Source organism: Salvia miltiorrhiza, chromosome 6, assembly GCF_028751815.1.
Source record: "Salvia miltiorrhiza cultivar Shanhuang (shh) chromosome 6, IMPLAD_Smil_shh, whole genome shotgun sequence".
NCBI classification, from domain to species: domain Eukaryota; kingdom Viridiplantae; phylum Streptophyta; class Magnoliopsida; order Lamiales; family Lamiaceae; genus Salvia; species Salvia miltiorrhiza.
This window is the reverse complement of record NC_080392.1, coordinates 9,809,656-9,821,262: the sequence shown is the minus strand read 5'-3', so window position 1 is coordinate 9,821,262 and position 11,607 is coordinate 9,809,656. Positions and strand designations below refer to the sequence as shown.

The window sequence follows — 11,607 nt, the reverse complement described above, 5'->3', positions numbered from 1 at the left end:
ATGGAGATGACACTTTTGGTTAAGTTTGTGTATCATTGTCAATCTTTATGTAAATTCATTGTCTTTGAATAGCTTCTGAATGGATGAATCAATGAAGAATGAAAGATAAACTACATTCAAGGGCATGCTTCTTCATTCATTAACAAAGGGAAAATTACATCTTAGAATACATAAACATAATTACCACAACAATCAAAGAAAAAGTGAGAATTCTAAGTCTACATTCCATTGCTTTGAACCTTGCTTCCACTGAACTTGGCAAATCTTTCTTTGCTTTGAACCTTGCTTCCACTGAACTTGGCATATCTTTCTTGTTTACCATGGACTCAAGGGCATCAACTCCATCACCTTCATACCCACTGTACTTTTCACACATCATACCCTCCAATTCGACGATTGCAGCATCTCTTTCATTTCTCAATTTGTTAAAACAGAGCTTGTAATATGGTGTTAGCTCCGGATCGACCCAATCCCAATAACGACAATCCTCGCCATCTCTCTGTCCACATTCAACGTACCTCCTCTCTGGATTCTTCTCAGTGTGAGAAGTTTTCATAATCGCAGGTACTTTATGAAAACATCTCCTTTCAACGCCTTTACTCGACCTCTCAATTGACGAAGAACTTCGCGAATGACTCATTATTCTTCGTCGATCTGCCTTCTTTCTTCTCGATCCGCGTTTATCCCTTCAATTCGACGCCATTTCGCAAATCGGGAGAGCTTCCATTTTAGGCGTAAGAACCCTAATTGTAGAGAGGAAGAGCTCGAACCCTAATTTCTTATATTAATTCGCATAATGTCACAATACGACGTCGTTCAGTGTGTTAAATTGTAAGTAATAAACGACGTCGTATTCTTACCATCGCCGGTCGACCACGTAGGCAAATTCCGGGAGCCACGTCAACAGTGGAGCATGTGTTGGTCAACGCGGGGGAAAATCGCGATTAAATTAAAAGGTCATGTATTCTGGGGCCAATTTTGAAGGTCATGTGCAATTTGCAATTTTGGTGAAAGTTCGTGTATTTTTTGGCTATTAACCCAAAAAAATTTATACAACATATATTCAAATAACGAAATAAACTAGGTAAAAGAGACACTGTAAAAATAAACAGTGGATGTCGCATATGCTTTTAGTCGCATGAATAACGACTTAGGAGTCACAAAATTATGCTTACATTAATTATTTAATTTCAATTGGCGAGTTGGACCGAAAGTTCGAGATACTCAATTTTATAATTTGTTTATTAAAAAACGTAGCCACCCATATGTTTCACAAATATTTATAATTTGTTCAAATATATGCCACATGTTGAATTAATTAAATAATGAAAGTATATAGGTCACATTATTTTATGTAAGGAGCTATCGATTTCCTTTCAATTATTTTATGCTGGCAGCTATCCATTTGTTAAATATATCAATATTTTCAACTTTGTAAAGGGCCCCACGTCGTACGTCAAATATCAGGTTGCGAGAGACCAACATTATTTTACTTCTAATCCTTACGTCAAAAAAGTCCCTGCAAGTTTATTTATAGTGTTAATAACTATTTTTTCTTGTTTTTTAAACCGTATAAAATACATTTAACGTAAAGTCCCTTGGATCATATTTCCTAAATTAAATTAGAAACAAATACTTGATTATTATATAAGTTAATTTTATTAAAGGAAAAGCTGTATTCATAATGAAGACAAATAAAATTGTACTACATCCATCAACCAAATTGAAAAAATAAAAATTTAAACAATCGAGCATACGAGATTAAATCCAAAATTTCTTGTAAATGAGATTATTTGGGTGCCTCAACGGTGCCTCCTGAGCCTTTTCTTATTATTCATTGTTATTTGAAAACTGTCATATTTAGAAGAAAAAAAACTGTAATGGGCCATGTCAGTTGCATGAAAGGCGATGTTTTAGATGGTAAAAAGTTAGCTTTTACTATATCCTTTTCTTAATGGGTTCTTAATTAGCTTTTTGAACACCTTTTAGGGATTAAATTAACTGAAAAAGAGTATGTAACTAGACTTCAACTGATAAATCAAATAGGACAAGTAAAATTGACCCTTATTAGCGATTCATGCCAACACCAAATGAGGACTAATACATGAATAAATGATGTATCAGTTCCATATTAAATGATGAATACCTCTATAGTATTATGCTTACAATTAACTAGATCAATTTATTATGTATTTTCGCCAATATTACCACAGAAATATCTCTATGTATTTACACATATTATCTACAATAATCCAATGTAGCATCTAGAGGAAGTAAGAAATGCACGTGGCATATATTTGTTACAGTTACGTTAAATTCGTTTGTAGACCTATTTAATATAACCTCACGGATTAAAGTAGATGGGCAGAAAATTCACACAATGCTTTAAAACATAAAGTAATACTTTTGTTCACAAAAATTACTACTTAAAATCTTCTTCATTGAACTAGTATTCTAAATCTGAATAGGAGTATAGAAAACTATAATAATACTAAAATATGGTTCAAAAAAGGAGTAGAATCTGGAATCAAGAAAGGAATCTTCAACGCTTCCAGAAAAGACCCTGACATTGAATTCAACAAATTACACAAACGAAGCCAAAATTTCTTAGTATATATAGCCGGTCCAGCAATCAGACGTTGTACCCTGCGGTAAGAAGATTGGACATTACCGGACAACTGCTGAAATAAAGCCGTTTTTCTCTCTCCTCTTCTCTCTCTCTCTCCCTCTCAGCGCTCCACTCCAAATTTCCGTGAACATCTATCCGAAATCTCTGCCAACTGTTTTTTCTCTCTCGTTCCACGCAGAAATAACTCGACAAGATCAAGATTTGAATATCATCAACAAGATTAAAGAGGAAACTTGGGCCAGGCGCAACGTTTCTATATATTTTTCACACACAGCACACACAGAGAGCAATTTTAAGGCAAGTACAGAAACATCATATATCCATATATATATATATTATATTACTTGTTGCGAAAGTTTCTGTTGGTGTTGGGAAATTGATGGGATCGATGTCTACTGGTGTTGGCGCTGCCATCGCGCCCGCAGCCACGGCGGCGTTGATGCTGCGGCCCGGCAGCGCGGAGGCGGACGGCGGCGATCACAGCTTGAAGAAGAAACTCTCTTGTCCGAATTCGGGAAACGGCTTCTCGAAGCTTCTTCCGTCGATGGGATTGGAGATCAATAACAGCAAGCCCAAAATACTCACCGGTGAATTTGGTTACACTCTCGAGGATGTCCCTCACCTCTCTGACTACATCCCTCATCTTCCCGTACGCATCCTCTCTCTCTCTCTCTCTCTCTCTCTCTCTCTCTCTCTTTCATAATATTAATTATATGATCATATTTTTATAAATTTTTAATTGAAAAAAAATTTGTCTTAATGCAATCCAAATTGTTGGGATCATACCTAACACAAATGTATATGTTACTCTGTTCCATTCCATTATCATGTTAAAATGGGGGATTTTCTTGATTTTGGGATAATGTTATATGCTGGGATTAGATGCTGATTCCCATTTGAATAAGAGTTTAATCAATTTGGTAGTGAAAAGAGAAATTGTGTCTTGGAATAAGAAAAGGTAGTTGTTAGCATTGTGCCATTTTAGATACTATCCTATGCTTCTTGGTTCTTATTCTGTTTATTTATTATATTTCCATTTTGACAGACTTATCCTAATCCGTTGCAAGACAACCCGGCATATGCCGCGGTTAGGCAGTTTTTTGTCGACTACGATGACACCGTTGCAGAAAAGGTAAGACAAAAAGAGACTCCTTTAGCAACGTCGTTACTTATGTTATGTTTGAATATAATATAGGAATATGACATTGCTGACTTTAATGTTACTGAATCCAAATGAGTAAAGTTAGGTAATAATATAAGCATGCTCGAAATTCCAATCTATGCATGTTTTAAATGAAGATGAGTAAGGCAAACAGTGTGGAAATGTGAATAGCCTCTTTGATTTGGTTTATGCAATATGGTCGAGTTTTCTGTAGACTTACGGCGTCGTTTTTCTTGTATAGATTGTGGTTCACAAGGATACTGTAAGAGGGGTTCATTTTAGACGTGCAGGTCCTCGCCAAAGAGTAAGTACTTACACATACACATACACTGACCTCTTCAACTAGAGTTGATGCATTAATTTGTAGTGATCTTCTTTTCAGGTGTATTTCGAATGTGACGATGTGCAGGCGTGCATAGTGACTTGCGGGGGGCTGTGCCCCGGTCTCAACACAGTTATCAGGGAAATAGTATGCGGTTTGAATCATATGTATGGTGTAAAGAGTGTTCTTGGAATAGATGTAAGCAACACCTATCATTTCCTCTGTTAAAAGACGTTGGAGTTAGCCTTATCTGTATGCACATTTTTAGGGTGGATACCGCGGTTTTTACTCTAAAAACACCATATCTCTCACGCCAAAATCTGTCAACGACATTCACAAACGCGGGGGAACTGTGCTAGGGACATCTAGAGGCGGTTATGATACTAAAAAGATTGTTGACAGCATCCAAGACCGCGGAATCAACCAGGTCCCACATTTTTGATCAATTTTATATATACAGACGATTCCATCTCTTCTTACATTGCCTGCTTGCTTCAGGTCTACATTATCGGTGGAGATGGAACTCAGAAAGGAGCAGCAGTCATTTTTGAGGTTGTTCAACTTTGGTTAGAAACTAGCTGCAGCTTGTAATGTGCTCAACAAAATTTGACTGTGATGTTGCAGGAGATCAGAAAGAGAGGCCTCAAAGTGGCAGTAGCTGGCATTCCCAAAACTATAGACAATGACATTCCGGTACTTACTCATAATATATGATGAAGATGATGATGATGATTCAAGAAAATTAATGAAATAGCGGTGCAGGTAATCGACAGATCCTTTGGCTTCGACTCCGCTGTGGAGGAAGCTGAGCGCGCCATCACTGCAGCGCACGTTGAGGCCACAAGTTTTGAGAACGGCATCGGGCTGGTGAAGCTGATGGGGAGATATAGTGGTATGTAATTGGTTTGTTTCACAAAGTGATGCTATGTTTTTTTTCACACGGCATGAAATCTGCAGGATTCATCGCAATGTATGCTACGCTTGCTAGTCGGGACGTGGACTGCTGCCTGATCCCGGAGTCGCCTTTCATTCTAGAAGGGCCGGGAGGGCTGTTTGAGTATATAGAGAGGCGACTGAAAGAGGACGGCCACATGGTTATTGTGATCGCGGAGGGGGCAGGGCAGGAGCTGCTCTCGCGATCTTCGACAGCACAACAAGATGCCTCTGGGAACAAGCTCCTACACGACGTCGGGCTGTGGATATCACAGAGGATTAAGGATCACTTCTCTAAGCAAAGAAAGATGAACATCAATCTCAAGTATATAGGTGAGGGAGGGAGCAAGAGTATATAGACTGAGTAGCTAGCTAGTTGTGATTAATGATTTTGTGGGTGCAGATCCGACGTACATGATTCGCGCCATCCCCAGCAACGCATCGGACAACGTGTACTGCACGCTGCTGGCGCAGAGTGCGGTTCATGGAGCCATGGCGGGATACACAGGGTTCACAGTAGGGCCGGTGAATGGGAGGCATGCTTATATACCCTTTGATGTGAGTCACTACCTACTTTAATTTTTAACAAATGTTTTGTGTGAGCTCTCATATTTTGTTGATTTGTGCAGAGGATCAACGAGAAACAGAACAAGGTGGTGATCACGGACAGAATGTGGGCGCGGCTGCTCTCGTCCACGAATCAGCCCAGTTTCTTGAGCTCCAACCAAACTGCATTGCCAGATCAGTCCACGTGATCGATAAACCTATGTAACTATACTTAGAAAACAAAACAAATGCCTGTGTAGCTCTTAGATTACTTTGCATTTCTTTTCTTATGCATAAATAAGTGCCACGCAAATTGTAACTAAATAAAACAGATTCTCGTGGAGCAACAAACAAAACAGCAGTCCATCACTGGAACTTTTCTAATATTATGTGCCTATTCCAAGGATGACTTGTGCATTTATTTAACACTACTCTTTCATGGAAAAAGGTAAAAAACATATATTTTCACTCTTTTTATATGTTTTTTATGGTGAGTAATTTTTTTCATGTGACATAAAAAAATTCGGCCAGCTCATTTTTCCTCATTTTCATTCAAAATCATGATCATGAACAGTGATGTGATAATATTTTTCTCCCTAGAGAATATAAATAAATTGATGTATAAATAATTTTCTTTCTTTTTTATCCCTTGTTTTCTCATGATAAATTTACAATAAAGTATGAAAATTTATATTTTCCACCCTTTTTCGTCAAAGACAACAAACCTAATATTAAAAAAGAAAATAGTGAAAAAGACTCTTAACAATGCCACGTGAATATGAAAGTCAACCCTTGAACAACCATATTAATTATTTACCAAGTTACTCTGAATACATCCTAATATTGTAGAAACCTTTAACTTCATTTACTCAAATAAAATTTCCTTAACAATTACAAAACAATTTAATTACCATTTAACTACACATTTTTGTTCGTCGTTCACGTACTCCAGTTCACTTAAACCATATTTTTATTTTAAAACTGTGCATCAATATTGGCTCACAATATTCACCATATTTTTCTGGGATTCAACTATCGGCCAACAATTTATTGAGCTCATATTTTCTGGGATTCAACTATATATCGGCCAACAATTTATGGAATGAGATTCAGTATACCACGATTTATTGGGGCCCCATAACGTCCAGATATGCCATTTCTCTCTTTCCTTTTTTCCTTAAAAATGATTTTGTGAAACCATTCAGGACTTGTTTAGAATTCACTTCCACCATCTTTCTTTCCAACCATATACAAGAATCAATTATTATAAGTAAATGCAACAACAAATATTTGTGAAACCTTGATATTTATTTTTTTGTAAAAAATATATAATAAAGTAGAAAAGGACTCTACAATCTTTAAAATACAATTTTATACAATTTTACAATCTTTAAAATACAATTTTATAGCTCTGCAAAGATAATTAACCTTTGCGGGATAAATATTTTTGGGTAGACAGACTTGAAATAAAAATATGGTGGGAGTGAAATGTGTAATTATAATGTAAATTTATTTTGTAATTGTTGAGAAAATTTATTGAAGTTAATAATATTAAAAGTTTCTACTCTTAATATTTTGATTAGTTATTACTTTGGTGGTTAAACGGATGAGGTTTTTGTCCATGCGACATTAACAAATCAGACATGAGCACGTTATGTCTTATCCACAATGAATAGGGAGCGGTTATGTGATTGAACTAAGATCCATTATACTTTTTAATGATCAATACTACAACCTACGATAAATATTCCACTCTTGGTCTTTGATTGAGTAGTCCACTGTATGTGATTAGAATCAAGATTAAGACAAAACCTCTTTTAAAAATGGAAATTAATATACGTTCGCTTTGTGCAAAGTAGAAGAAATATTGGTATCTTCAATCTTGTATGAAGAACATTCTAATCAATCAAGTCTTATCTCTTTGTTTCAACTAAACGACGCATATGTTGGATCGTTAATTTATCAGGACTTTTGATTTTTAATTTTAAAAGTAACCAACTCAACAATATGTTACCTCATCATATAAATCTATTCATGAGCACGCATCAGATGAATAAAGAGGATCAGTTCGTGGCGTGTTGGATTAGCAGCCGAAAGGAGGGATCCTGTTACACTGGAAATTATTCACAAGAATGCAGCAACACCACATTCTATCAATATTTCAAGAAACACAGTCACATTGCTGCAGGCTGCCCGCCTTTCCGAGGATCGCTGATGGCCGTCAGCACGCCATGGAGCACGTCATCGGCTCTCACTTTTCGCCCCAACCCCGCTGTGTTGGTCAGATTCTGAACCACAAGCTGGCAGATCGCTCCCCCTGCTTTAGCCTGCAGTTGGTGGCCCCTTTCCCTCAAGAACTTCTTGAGCTTTTCAGAGAGCTCGATGTGCTCTCCGTCCACAACCGTCCAGTTCTCGTATGAGACAACATTCGGAATCAGCTGCACTAATTGGAAACAGATCAAATCATTTTCTTGTTTCTGAATGTACCTTTAAATTGAATATATGAAGTTATGGTTTGCAAAATCAGAATACCCTGTGATATACTCTTGCACTCTCAACCGCTGCTAGTGGTTCCATACCTAGGAGAAAATGGTTGATGAACACCTGGATCACTCCAGGAATAATGTCTAGACCGCCACTGCCACCAATGACCCCGACTAGCTGTTTGTCCTATACGCGATACAAGAAGCTCTCTGGAGTCCGTCGTTGTGTACTTTTTCTGATGCAAAATTAGGTTAAGTTACAACATCAAAAGTTAGAGAACCAGCCATACCTTGAGGACAACAATAGGGCTCATAGAAGATAAGGGCCTTTTGTTCGGTTTGATAAAGTTAGTCGGAGCCGGAGGGAGCTTATCATGTGACAGGTCAGTTGGAACTGAGAAATCATCCATTTCGTTGTTTAGGACAATGCCAGTAGATGGAGAGAGCACACCGCCTCCAAACTGTGAATTCACTGTGCTTGTCATTGACACAGCATTTCGAGCTGAATCTACAATACAAAAATGACTTGTTCCATGATCCACAAGCTGACTCCACCTGCATCAAAATATACATATAGAATCAGTTTAATATGTAAAAGGAGATCATCAAATTGTGTAGGAACATTGCAAACATTATACTTGTGCATGTAATATTCAGGAGGGAATGTGGTGTTGTCGAATATCCTCTCTTTGATGCTCTTCGCAAAAGAAGGGGAAAGCATGTCGGATACAGTTTTACTAATATTTTCAAAATCAGGATCTCCAAGGTCCATTCTGATGGCGAACATGTGCTTCAGCGCTTCAACAAGACGATGCAAGCCTAAAGGGCCTTTTACAGCATCTAGACTTCCATAACTAGCCAAAATATTCAGAACCTGTGAATCATAAATGAGCAAAATGTCAATCAACGTATGATGAGATGAATCCCTACTATATCAGAACCAAAATGGGAAATTATGTGCAGCATGAGCAATGCTTTTATCTATTACTACCCACCAAGGAAATTCCGACTGTTCCACTTGATGGAGGCGGCATCCCTAGTATCTCATACCCCATAACGTGTACAGGAACAGCACTCGTGACCCTTACTTCATAGTTTCTCAGATCATCCATCGTCAAAATTCCACCTGCTTCTCTCACATCCCTAATCAGTCGTTCGCCAACTGTCCCATTATAAAAGGCTTCAGCTCCTTGCTCCGCCACTGCACGTAAGCTGTTCCCGAGCTCCTCATTGTAGCAAGTGGCACCAGATTTTAGCAGCTTGCCATTTGGTGCATAGACCTTTCGCAAGCCAGGGTCGTTCATGATCTTTTCTGCTTGTTTGGAAATACAGCTTCCGACATATGGACTGACTATAAACCCCTCTTTGGCAAGTCTAATGGCGGGCTCAAACAAAGTCTTCCAAGGCAACTTCCCGAATCTCAACCAAGCAGCATGAAGGCCAGCTATTTCACCAGGAACACCCATCGATAACACCCCCTCAGACTTGGCTTCTGCATTGTATTCATACATGTTCTGCACCAAGAAAACATACAGAGACGTGCAAGCTAAAAAACTAGTCCAATCTCCAATTCTGACATTTTCCTAAAGTTCTTAATACTGGACAAGTTTGACAGATAAGAAAACTGTAGACCTGTGAAGCAGCTGCTGGAGCAGTTTCCCTCATGTCGATTGCCAGGGCAATGTGCGAAGATGAAGATCTAACAACCATGAATGCTCCACCTCCTATACCACTAGACATTGGGCTAACTACGCCAAGGCAGAGTGCAGTTGCAACCGCAGCATCAACAGCATGCCCATCTTTCTCAAGCATCATCACACCAATTTCAGAGCATCGACCGTCGTCAGCAGCAACGACTGCTTGCTGAGACTCCACAATGTAGCTACTATTAGTTTGTAATTTTCCTTTCAAATAGGAATCATCATGTTTATCCTCCCATAAATTAAAGTTTTCTCTAAGAAAAAAGCCTGAAAAAACAATTGAAACGATCTTAATTCAGTTGATAGCATAACCATTCCTAAAACCTAGTCATATTACTCCTCTAAAAAACAATTTATCTTTGAGAGATCATCGGACTTTGTTATAATTGGTGAAATGATCGGCTAAGTACAGGATTCACGACTATCACTATGTTTCAGAACTAAGTTTCAATTGAAATGATGAAGATTAAATTAAGGATGAAAAGAGAGAATTAAAAAGAAAGAGATAAAAGCTTACATGCTAAGGCTATGGTTAGAGGTATGAGCAACAGAGCTTTGGACCACCGCCTCCGCCTGCTGCTGTTTCCATCTGTGGCGATCAGTGAAGCTTCTAAGCCTTTTGCCATTAATCTACTCCAGTCTCTCGCTCTCTTCTCTTTCTCTGCTACTATCCGATGGAGAGAGACTGAGAGAGAGAGAGAGAGAGAGCGTGTGAGTGTGACAGTGTGAGTTTGTTAAAGGTCTTTTCTCGAGGTGGGGGTCATATATATTTTATTTGCTATTTTAATCTAATATCTTTATAGTATAAGTTAGCTTTTGGAGATAACTAGATTTTTTTTTTTGAAGTCTTTTTGGAGATAATTTGTTTGAATATTGAATATGGTTTTACATAAGATTATAGTTTGAATTCAATTTATTGGAAATTGAAAATAAACTGGATCTTATTCTATATTATTTGAAAATTTCTCAACGGGTAAACTTGTTGGAATTTGAACTTTGTAAACACAAATCAAAAGAGATATACAAGTATAGAGACCAATTTAAGTGGGTCGACTTTTGCAGAATTCGATATACCGAGTGATAATATATAAGAGAGGCCAAAAAATATACTGTAACTGATAAAACTTGAGTCATCTTCATAAAAGTATAACAAAAATAATTATTTTAGAGTAAATGGACAATATTAACCCTCTAATGTTCACATAAAGTAAAGTGATAGTAAAATAAAATATATTAATTTTTTTGGATTTTGTTCATTGTACACGGCTGCTAACAACTCATTAACTTTAAATTTGAATTCCTTCCCTTGGTTGTTGTCACTTGTCATTTTAATGCATTATATGCTGGGTTGTTCTATTTAATTTGTGTGTGTGTGTGTGTTTTTTGCTTCTTTTAATTTTTCTTTTTTCTTTTTTCTTTTTGGACAATAGCATTGATTTCCTTTCTAAAGTGAATTGTATGATTTTTGATCTTATACGGGCATATCCTTCCAAGTGAAAATTTAAAATGTCATATTTCTTAAGTTAGTATGTGAAAAATGCCCTATTTTATAAACATAAGTATTCTATGCTCTATTCTTTAAATACTGTATGATGTTGATGGGTTTGCTTAGTTTTCTGTGAAAGTCTTATACATTTGACCGATTTGACAGCTATTAGTCAAGAGTACATATGACTGGTGGGTGGTTAGATCATGTGTCCGTTCGGGCGGACACATGATTTCATCGGCCGGACACATGATTTTATCGGCCGGTAGATCATGTGTCCGCCTGATGAAATCATGTGTTCGTCTGGGTAGACACATGATCTAGCCACCCACCGTTCATATGTACT

At 37.5% G+C, this 11,607-nt stretch overlaps 2 protein-coding genes across 8 annotated transcripts; one reads left to right on the top strand and one right to left on the bottom strand.

The window, feature by feature from the left end:
* The first annotated feature begins 2,617 nt into the window (after positions 1 to 2,617).
* LOC130988528 (ATP-dependent 6-phosphofructokinase 1-like) lies at positions 2,618 to 5,998 on the top strand. 4 transcript variants are annotated; one of them, XM_057912409.1, is made up of 12 exons: positions 2,619 to 2,926; positions 3,055 to 3,278; positions 3,675 to 3,761; positions 4,033 to 4,095; positions 4,174 to 4,311; positions 4,382 to 4,540; positions 4,612 to 4,665; positions 4,738 to 4,806; positions 4,876 to 5,005; positions 5,071 to 5,379; positions 5,423 to 5,604; positions 5,676 to 5,998. In XM_057912409.1, the coding sequence occupies exons 2-12, from the start codon at positions 3,069 to 3,071 to the stop codon at positions 5,799 to 5,801; spliced, it is 1,527 nt and encodes a 508-aa protein (XP_057768392.1). In that variant the 5' UTR covers positions 2,619 to 2,926; positions 3,055 to 3,068; the 3' UTR covers positions 5,802 to 5,998. The 4 variants fall into 4 exon arrangements, with proteins under 4 accessions (XP_057768390.1, XP_057768392.1, XP_057768391.1 ...); XM_057912410.1 differs by having other exon boundaries at positions 2,623 to 2,926; positions 5,450 to 5,604; XM_057912407.1 differs by having other exon boundaries at positions 2,618 to 3,278.
* Positions 5,999 to 7,600: 1,602 nt separating this feature from the next.
* Positions 7,601 to 10,550, bottom strand: LOC130988527 (glutathione hydrolase 3-like). 4 transcript variants are annotated; one of them, XM_057912404.1, is made up of 7 exons: positions 10,293 to 10,550; positions 9,708 to 10,042; positions 9,071 to 9,589; positions 8,714 to 8,949; positions 8,366 to 8,630; positions 8,172 to 8,262; positions 7,601 to 8,030 (listed from the first exon to the last, which is right to left on the bottom strand). In XM_057912404.1, exons 1-7 carry the CDS (start codon positions 10,399 to 10,401, stop codon positions 7,963 to 7,965), a joined length of 1,623 nt encoding a protein of 540 aa, XP_057768387.1. In that variant the 5' UTR covers positions 10,402 to 10,550; the 3' UTR covers positions 7,601 to 7,962. The 4 variants fall into 4 exon arrangements, with proteins under 4 accessions (XP_057768387.1, XP_057768388.1, XP_057768385.1 ...); XM_057912405.1 differs by having other exon boundaries at positions 7,601 to 8,035; positions 8,125 to 8,262; positions 10,293 to 10,518; XM_057912402.1 differs by having other exon boundaries at positions 8,125 to 8,262; positions 10,293 to 10,518.
* Between the last annotated feature and the right edge of the window lie 1,057 nt (positions 10,551 to 11,607).

Bases quoted from the DNA above. Each gene is read 5' to 3' on its own strand.
- LOC130988528 (XM_057912407.1), top strand. From the start codon at position 3,009: ATGGGATCGATGTCTACTGGTGTTGGCGCTGCCATCGCGCCCGCAGCC. The intron at 4,541-4,611 runs GTCCCACATTTT...TGCTTGCTTCAG, and splicing joins AAGACCGCGGAATCAACCAG to GTCTACATTATCGGTGGAGA. The intron at 5,006-5,070 runs GTATGTAATTGG...TGAAATCTGCAG, and splicing joins GCTGATGGGGAGATATAGTG to GATTCATCGCAATGTATGCT.
- LOC130988527 (XM_057912402.1), bottom strand. From the start codon at position 10,401: ATGGCAAAAGGCTTAGAAGCTTCACTGATCGCCACAGATGGAAACAGC. The intron at 10,043-10,292 runs GTAAGCTTTTAT...TTGTTTTTTCAG, and splicing joins TCTAACCATAGCCTTAGCAT to GCTTTTTTCTTAGAGAAAAC. The intron at 8,950-9,070 runs GTGGGTAGTAAT...TATGATTCACAG, and splicing joins GAACAGTCGGAATTTCCTTG to GTTCTGAATATTTTGGCTAG.